Here is a 10,011-nt window from a genome sequence, read left to right as displayed (position 1 = left end):
GTTTGGTAATAATTCATAATAAAGTTTTATTTAATGTAAAAATTTTATTGATTTACATTTGCTGTTTATAGAGATAACAGAGTATAAATGTTTGCTTTATAAAGTTTACACAAATTACAAGTTACAATGTCTAAAATTGTAATATAGAACAGAAAAGGTTCTTTATTACTTTTGTGCGTAGTTTAATGCAGTGGTTCTCAAACTTTTTCGGCATGGTGCCCCCCAAAGAAAATATGACAAAACTTTTAAAACATAAAATTTGATTTAAACAAAACATGAAATTAGACAATGTAGTGCTGTTGGGTGATTCTCACGAAATCCAGATTTAGAATGTGTCCAGCATCCAGAATTTTTAAAAAGCCCTTGAAGCCAATTTTTTTGCACATATAAGATTAAGGTCTGAACTTACTATAACCATTATTTATAGAGGATTTAAAAATATTTCCTGTAGAATTATTTACATTTTATAACATGATATTACATTAAATATATGCATTTACAAAACTCATGTTTCGGTAATGAGTACTAAAATTTTTTTTTACTTTTTTTCTGGAGAAAAAAAATAAGAACTGCTTACCTGGTAGCCATCTTGAGTGTCACAGTCAATTATGTCCCTTCCAACTTTTTTTTTAAATGTTAGTTCCTTGAGGGCTTTAACAATGATTGAAATTGTTGCGGATGATGAGAAAATTGGTCTTGGACACATTTATATTCCTTATTATTGTCTCTACATTTACAAATGATCAACAAATACCACATGTTTCTTTACTGTAAATGTAATATATAAAATGTCATAAAACTGTGACCCCCTGGCATCATCTCACAGCCCCCAGTTTGAGAACCACTGGTATAATATACAGAAGTTCATAAGAAAACATTTGAAAAAATACACAAATCTAAAAGAAACTTTGCATACTAGTGAACATTTTTAACAGGAGGTAAAAAATTTGACCAAAATTCATGTATGTGCCTCATCATCCATTTAGTGCATTTCAGAGCATCAGTCAGTAGGTCAGATATAGGATGAGATATGTACACAATACTGTGGCATCCATTTGGTTGTCTTGACGTGTCATAAATCTCCCAGGCTGACAGCAATGTGGTCCTCAAATAAGGCAATGCAAAGCATGATGGCACCCCCTATCAGCAGGCCCAGGCTTTGCAGGAGGAATCGCGTTAGAGGACTTTGAGATCCAGCATCACCATGAAGCATTTCAGGCATCTAAAGAAAAAGTGATTAGTTAAATAAAGTCACAAATATTACCCAGATTCAGCAAAGTGAAGTCTTTAACATTAAGGATGGAGATCCTCAGATTTCATATGTAACATAAGTTTAATAAGATAGGCCCTTTTAAAATTAAAATGATCATTTATCACCCTCCCTGTATATTTTTTTTGAAATCCAAAACCAGACACTTTAAAAAACATAGCAGCTCTTGCCATAGTGGCCATGTCTGTCATTATCCAAATGGTACCACAGTACCAAAAGAATATGCACATATGACTTCATCATATGACCTGTCATTGCCTGGCAAGAGCTGTTGATTCTTTAATATGTCTGGTATGACATGAAGGTAATTACAAACACAATTGTTCTCCTTTGCAAGCAGGATTAGTAATTAGTTTTTACCATGTCAGCAAGAGCAACATATAGGAAGACCCCAGCCGTAATGGTGAGAATCCATGGAGAGTGCGCTGCATACTGGTTTCCCAGTGCTGTTCCTATTGACACACCAACAAATCCCAGCAGGGCAGAGATGACACTGAACACAGCCAGTCTGCGCACGGGCCAGCCGGCAGCCAGCAGCACTGCCAAATCACCTGTAAAGCAGCAAAGAATGAGAAAGATTTTCAGGAGATTATACTGAGTATATACATCTGGTTCTGTATTCTCAAAGCATCTTAACCCTAAACATAGCTCCTAACTTTCTGTTTTAGTTGAAACTCTTAAAAATAATGGCCAGTTAAGGGTAGTCAAGAGGACTCATTCATTAAGACCAATCACTAACAATACTAAAATGGCTGTTGCCTTCTTTTCATAAATTGAGCAAGTTTGGTTTTCTTTTATGTTTGCATGTCTTACTGTCATCTACGGAAGAGGATTAGGGCCACTGGTGAAAAAAATATTTGAATTCTGACTTTATTCTCAGAATTCTGACTTTAATCTCAGAATTCTGACTTTAAAGCAACACTATGTAGTTTTTTTACCTTTAAATAATGTCCCTAAAATTATTTCAGTGATAGAACAACTTTTAACTGGACAAATTGTACTGTTGCTCCAACCTGAGCAGCCTCCTAGCTGCTACAAGCACACTCTGAAAGTGGCAGTGGAGGGTAGGAAACACAGCCCCGCCCCACCCCCCTGCCTGCAGAAGAGTGTCTGATACCAGGCACTGTTGCACTTTTTAACCACATGGGGGAGCTGTATGTCATTTTTACATGGAAACTACATAGTGTTGCTTTAAACTCAGAATTTTGACTTTAATCTCAGAATTCTGATTTTAATCTCAGAATAAAGTCAGAATTCAAATATTTTTTTCACCAGTGGCCCTAATCCTCTTCCGTAGTCATCTATGATTATTCTTCTGTTCATTAAAAGTCTGTAAATACACACTTTAAAAAAGGTGCTACAAAATTACATAAATTAACCATTATTGGTTGTATGGTACTATGAAGAACCTTTAACATCTGAAGAAATTTCCAGTTTCACAAAAGGTAATTTGTAGTGGACTATAAAAAAACGTTAATAACCTTTGGGGAACCAAAAATGGTTATTTTATTGAAATTATTTTAAATTGCCTATTTTACAATCTTTATATGAAAAAGGCATCATGAAACTACTTATATAATATATCTATGATTAAATCATTCACAGAGGCTTATCAGTCAATCACTGTGGCCATAGTAAAAATCTTGATGACATCATCCATTAGCAACAAGGTCAACCCCACCTTATTTCTTAGCTTAAAGGGACACTCCACTTTTTGGAAAATATGCTCATTTTCCAGCTCCCCTACAGTTAAACATTTGATTTTTACTGTTTTGGAATCCGTTCAGCCGATCTCCGCATCTGGTGGTACCACTTTTAGCATAGCTTAGCATAATCCATTGAATCTGATTAGACCATTTGCATCGTGCTCAAAAATGACCAGAGTTTCGATATTTTTCCTATTTAAAACTTGACTCTTCTGTAGTTACATTGTGTACTAAGACCAACGGAAAATTAAAAGTTGCGATTTTCTAGGCCCATATAGCTAGGAACTATACTATCATTCTGGGGTAAAAATCAAGGACTTTGCGGCTGTAACATGGCTGCAGCAGGCGCAATGATATTACGCAGCACCAGAAAATAGTCCCTTTGGTTACTTTCAATAGCAGGGGACTATTTTTAGGCGCTGCGTAATATCATTGCCCCCGCTGCAGCAATGTTACATCAGCAAGTTATGCAATGGTAAAATCAAATTTTAACTCTAGGGAAGCTGGAAAATAAGCATTTTCAAAAAAAGTGGAGTGTCTCTTTAAGATTTCAATTCCTTGGTAAAAGTTGCTCTCAACTCTTAGCTAAGAACTTTTACTGGAATTTAAGAGATCTCTTTTGTTTTGTGAATACGGGCCTTGTTGTATAAGGTTGTACCTAGCTCATGAGGTAACTCGTGGCAGAAAACAGCAATTGTGGTGCTGAGTCCACCAGTCAGGCTCTGAGAAAATGCAACACCTAGAAAAGGAAGAAAAAGGGGTTAATGCATTATGATATTTGTTTGTAGTTTCGGCACATTACAAAAGCAATATGACATTTGTGAATTAAATGTGTAAGTCACTGGCTCTCGGTTTTGTCTTTTATACCAGTGGTTCATAACTGGTTTTGCTTTAGATACCATATTTTATCCTCAGCATGGAAGCCAACATAAGAGACATCTTTTAAAGATTACAAGATGCCAACAAAAATGGAGTCATCATCCCTTATGAGAGTACCATTTTAAACATATTTGGCAAAATTACTGCTCATTTTAATGAAAGAATACTTAGCACGCCTTCAATAAATGATTTGTTATATAAACCAACTTACCAATAGCTAGTCCATCAGTAAGGTTGTGTATCCCATCTCCCATGACCACCATCCATGCCATGCTTTTGATCCCCATCTGCCCTGACACAGGCTGCTCATGAGAATGCCCGTGCCCAGTCTCTAAACTCTCGTTCTGATTGGTTGATGTAGTACCTAGAACAGAGACCATATATAAAATGTGCATAATCACTAAGGTTTTTTGTCTCATGTGTTATTTTTTGTACCATTTAGTGCATCCAACTCTCTTCCAGATTCAGCATCAGGTTTCCTTTTCTAGGATTTTAAAGAAGAGAAAAGGACATATGATAACAATCAAATTATTCATGACTTTTTTATGAACTACACAGATTTATGTCTAGTTAAATACTCGATACAATAAGATGTTTGTGATGTAACTTAAGCCCATTGGCTATTTAAAAAAAATTGGATGCCCCCCAAACACTGTGTCAGTGGTAAATATGTTAACAATAATAGTCACCTTGAAATGTTGCTTAAGCCTCAAAAGACTCTCAAACACAAAAAGAAGATAAAGTCCCCCCAGCACACTCAGACCCTTTAAAACAGCATCCTGAGGTTCATTGTGCTCACTGAAGATGGCCTGAAATCACAATAACAAACTTCTATTACTCAGTATTACAATAAAGGTTGTAAAAAAGATATCAGTAATGTGTCTCAATTGACCACCTAAGCAGATTGACTAAAACAGACAGATCTGGATTATCATAGTTTTCACCCTCAGCGAGTTGTATGCTGTCCGCCATGTCTCAATAGTTAGATACTATTGTTTCAGACTGTGTTCAGATCTATTTTAACTGAAAGGGCTCACTTTTGGCAAGGGAGTGAGGAGCAGTAGCTTATTTGCATTTAAAGGTACAGACACGAATAGTGCATTTTTGCTCACACCCAAATAGGGGGATTTTGGACATGCTATAATAAATGATTGTTGGGGTATTTTTTCAGTTGAAACTTCACAGACACATTGTGGGCACACCTAAAACTTATATTACATATTGTAAAAATATGCATAATAGGCGCCCTTTAAAGAGACACTTCACTTTTTTTGAAAATAGGCTCATTTTCCAGCTCCCCAAGAGTTAAACAATTGATTTTTAGCGTTTTGGAATCCATTCAGCCGATCTCCGGCTCTGGCGCTAGCACTTTTAGCATAGCTTAGCATAATCCATTGAATCTGATTAGACCATTAGCATCGCACTCAAAAATGACCAAAGAGCTTTGATATTTTTCCTATTTCAAACTATTTCAAACGAAAATAGTCCCATTGGTAACTTTCAATGGCAGGGGACTATTTTCGGGCACTGCGTAATATCACTACGCCTGCTGCAGCCATGTTACATCAGCATAGTCCTTGATTATTACGCCATAATAATAGTATAGTTTCTAGCCATATCTGTCTAGAAAATCGCAGCTTTTAATTTTCCGTCAGTCTTAGTACACGATGTAACTACAGAAGAGTCAAGTTTTGAATAGGAAAAATGTCGAAACACTTTGGTTATTATTTTTTAGTGCAATGCCAATGGTCTAATCAGATTAAATGCTAAGCTATGCTAAAAGCATACCGTTCCAAAATGGTAAAACTCAATTGTTTAACTCTACGGAAGCTGGAAAATTATTTTTTTCCAAAAAAAGTGGAATGTCGCTTTAATGCATTTCAGAATAGAAAAGACATTATGCATTTGTTACTTACATGGGGCAGAAGGTGGAGGAGAGCGTCTCCACAAAGCGTACCCACTGCCATGCCAGCCATCGGGCAGAGGAACGTCTGCAGGCTGGAAGGGCGAAGCAGAGGTGCCAATCCCAAGGCGAACAAGGAGGGCAGACTGATCACAAGAAGTGCCAGAGAAGCCCATCCTAGTGCTGAGATACAATGACCTTGTTTAACCCCAGCAACCCAAATAAACTCATTCTTCTAATACCACACATATCAAACGGTTTATCCACACACCTCTGAGGAAACCTTGACTGGTTCTGTTGTCCTGTCCATTGACCTCAGTGTGTCGCAGACAAACCCCGCTGTCAATCTGGTAGAGGAGAGCAGGGCAGATGAAGGTAAAGTGGGCAGGAGTGATATGGGCTGCTTGGCCGAGCCCAAAGTTCCACAGGAGCTGGGTTACATTCAGACACTGTGATAGGAAACAAAGAAACCGAAAGGAAAGATGTGTGATTTTATTACACGGCCAGTCATGACATTTATTCCCAGATAACAACCGCTCAAAACTAACAACACACGGTAACCAGGATATCGCATTTTTCTATGACAGGTACAGTTTAATATTACAAAATATTTAATTGATTTAACCAAATAGTGTGTTTGTGCACATTAAAGGTGCAATGTGTAATTTTTAGAAGGATCTCTTGACAGAAATGCAAAATATTATACAAAACTATATTATCAGGGGTGTTTAAAGACCTTTCATAATGAACCATTAAGTTTTTATTACCTTAGAAAGAGACGTTTTTATCTACATACACAGAGGGTCCCCTTACATGGAAGACGCCATTTTGTGCTGCAATGTTTTTACAGAAGCCCTTAACGGACAAACTTTTTTATTACGTTGTCTCCAACAATGACATGTTTGTCCTGTGTCGGCTACCGTATCTTCTCTGTGTTTCAAAAGCAAGGGGTGAGCTGTGAACTGAGCTGTTGGTTGCAATTTGCATCCTCACCACTAGATGCCACTAAAGTTTATACACTGCACCTTTAATAAACAGGTTTTCCTCGCGGAAGGTTTGCATTCGTTAAAAATTTACAAATAAAAATTTTCAAATCATTATTTAATCTTCTTAACCTTACTTATGAGGTAAATAGCCATGTAATAAGTGCCTATACATTATCCTTACATAAACATTGGGATTATATAACATTTTTTTAAGCATATTATAATGTTAAAGTTTAACTGAGCACACAACCTTTGAGGTCAACAATAAAAGATATAGAAAAAGTTTTCTTCTTTTTTAAAATGCATAAAATAAATTTATTTGTGGTCCATTTTTAAATTTGCTGCATTCAAAAAAAAGTGTCAACTTATGGTTGGGTAAAATATGGACAAACCCCAACCCCTGTGTTTAGTTTAATATGCTGGGGTGTTTCTACCCATTGCTGGGTCAAATATGGACATTCTCTGATCAGTTTAAAACAATGGTTGGGTTTGTTCATATTTTACCTAAGAATGGCACGAAAGCAGCATTTTCATATAGGTAGTTTTATTTTAGGGCTTACACTGAAAAAAATTATTCATTCAATTTACTAAATTTTTTAAGGTTAATTGGTTGCAATCAATGTATTTAAGCTACATTTAAACAAAAAAATAGAAAAACAAAACAAAAAACTTTTGTTTAAATGTAGCTTTAATACAATTTTTTCAACCACTTACCTTAAAAAATTTTGTAAATTAAATGAATAATTTTTTTCAGTGTACTTTCACATTACACGGTATGCATAGTTATTTCACTTATCATTTTATATAAAATGCGTTAGTATGCCCTTATCAGCATTGTTTTCCCTACAGTTCACAACCCTATCCGAATACATCTGTGATCCATTTTAGGTAGCACCTATTTCATTTCTTTTATCTTGGTTCTTTATCTCTTTTTAAATGTGATGACCTCTTTCCAAAATACTCTGTAAAACCTCACACAGGACTAAAATTGAATTGAGACCCAAAGATAGCATCAGACCTTTGGCCATGTGATAGTAAAGAGGACTCATTTGTGGACTTTGCCATTAGGAACACTTCAGGAAATAAAGAAGTTTAAGAAGAGTTTACTCACATTCCCATGAAAGTGTTTCTCTGTTGGGTGCTTTGATGGCAACGAGATAGTTTTTTCAGGTCTCTGTCTCAGGCCGGGGTATGGGAAATAGTCAGATTTCGAGTGATGCCATTCTCCAGAAGATCCACTAACCTCTGATTCAATATGAGGACTGAATGTTTTTAAGGATTAGTCCATAGAGTCAGTATAAATTGAATATCTATGCATGTCAGCGTATATAGACGATAGCACAGACCATTAGGTAAAATAAGACTTAACAGAAGATTAGAAGAAATCCGGGAAGTATGAATTTAGACCTCATACCTTTCTATGAATGGTGGTGAGTTTGTAGGCTGAGGATGATGTTGGTCTTCGTGTAAGTGGGAATGGGGTAAAGCTGGAGAAGAATGCTTCACTCCACCATGCTGAATCTCTAACACGCTGACCTCTCCCAAACCCAAACTGCCCAGTAGCTTCTGCAGACCCTCATAGGTCAGAGTCCCATTTTCCCCATAATGCAGGAACAGGCGTTGCAAGTAGTAGCCCTTGAGTATAAGAAATTTGAGAGAGGTTCATATCTTAACTCATATTTTCAACACAGAAATTATATTTAAGGTTAACAACACATGGTGATTTTTATGATAGTATACATTATGATCATAAAGTCTTTAACACAGGTAGTGAAACTACAGCTTTAACCAACTGAGTGATTGCATCAGAGTTACTATATTTTTGCACTTTGATCTCTTTTTTAAAAAATTAAAGAATGAGGTAGACATAGATTTTCTTATGAATAAATAATTAAAGGTGGGCAATAAATCAATCACGCACCTGTTCTTCAAAAGCTTCCTCTAGGTGTTCCTGGGTAGATTTGGCTTGTGCACTTTGGTTCAACATCCTGGGTTTGTGGATATGGCCATTATTGGCATGAGTTCCCAATATGATGGGTGCGATTATTACAAAACTGATACAGTAAAGCTCGAGTTTGAAGCTCATTTTCATCCTTGGGGAAAATGATAATAAATATCATTATTTAATAATGAGTCTTGGTAAACAATACACTGTAAAATATTAGCTGTAATTATGCAGCTGGTTGCCAGTAACTTACTGTAGAAGATAAAGGCTGAAAATGTTTCATGTTAATTTAACTTTGAACAAATTGTTGCAAGTAAATAACATAAATGTAAAATTTACAGTAAGTTACTGGCAACCAGTAATACTGTAATTTCTACAGTGATATAAATATTATAAAATAGCTTTTCTGAACTGAATGGGTGACTATATGACAATTATATTATCAAAAATAAGTTACAAACATTATGTGTCAATGAAATATTTTCATACTCTCTTAGACAGTAATGCAGTTAAAGGTAAACCCTTTAAAAAACACTTTCAAAAAAGCTCCCAACCATGTACTGCACTTAGATTTGGCTGGACAGTCTATTACTTTGGTCGCTCTATGAAATCCCAATATTTTTCCAATTAATTTAAAAGAAAATAAATTAAACATTAACATTTAGATTCGGTTATAGTTCACTGCACAAAAATTCAAGCCTTCAAAATGCAAGAAACATCTCTTTACCTGACTGTCTGTCCACTCCCTGCAGTCTCTTTAACTGGTTACATGTTCTGCACAATCCGCTCTTCTAGTATCTAGTGTGAACTCAGGAGATTCATCATAATGTTTTAGTGAAGTTGAGGTTAATGTTTCATCAGCATGCAGCTTTGTATAAGCTTATCAGAGATCACACGGCGGGAAGGCATTGATCAACTTGCTTTGCCTAATGACTGAAGTGAACTCAACACCTTCTCACCACCCCCAAACTGTCAGGTATCTGGTACAAGGTTTCTTCATGAAGCCGATAGGCATATTTCTACACCGAATCTACTTAGATTTACATTTATGCATTTGGCAGATGCTTTAATTCAAAGTGACTTACATACAGTAGCCTTCAAGTTACACATTTTATCAAAAACATGCAAATCCTAAAAAAATGTATAAATTGAAAGCTTTTCTGCAATGCAAAAACCCATTGGATTACCAGGAAACACACTGTATGGATTGTATGCATTACAAGTCTCTTTGGATCAAAGCGTCAGATGTAAATAGATGAGTCTTAAAGGGGACATATAATTAAAATCAGACTTTTTCCATGTTAACGTGCTATAATTGGGCC

The 10,011-nt window shown here is 35.9% G+C and overlaps 1 protein-coding gene across 1 annotated transcript; it reads right to left on the bottom strand.

Annotated features, from left to right (window-relative positions):
• Nucleotides 1–68: 68 nt before the first annotated feature.
• Nucleotides 69–9,892, bottom strand: slc39a5 (solute carrier family 39 member 5). Its single transcript, XM_055188713.2, has 12 exons — nt 9,417–9,892; nt 8,666–8,837; nt 8,159–8,379; nt 7,856–8,006; nt 6,030–6,207; nt 5,772–5,941; nt 4,545–4,664; nt 4,291–4,339; nt 4,067–4,219; nt 3,635–3,715; nt 1,631–1,821; nt 69–1,222 (listed from the first exon to the last, which is right to left on the bottom strand). Exons 2-12 carry the CDS (start codon nt 8,834–8,836, stop codon nt 1,073–1,075), a joined length of 1,635 nt encoding a protein of 544 aa, XP_055044688.2. The 5' UTR covers nt 8,837; nt 9,417–9,892; the 3' UTR covers nt 69–1,072.
• Between the last annotated feature and the right edge of the window lie 119 nt (nt 9,893–10,011).

This window comes from Misgurnus anguillicaudatus, chromosome 13 (genome assembly GCF_027580225.2).
Source record: "Misgurnus anguillicaudatus chromosome 13, ASM2758022v2, whole genome shotgun sequence".
Taxonomy (NCBI): Eukaryota; Metazoa; Chordata; class Actinopteri; order Cypriniformes; family Cobitidae; genus Misgurnus; species Misgurnus anguillicaudatus.
This window is presented reverse-complemented; position numbering and strand designations above follow the sequence as displayed.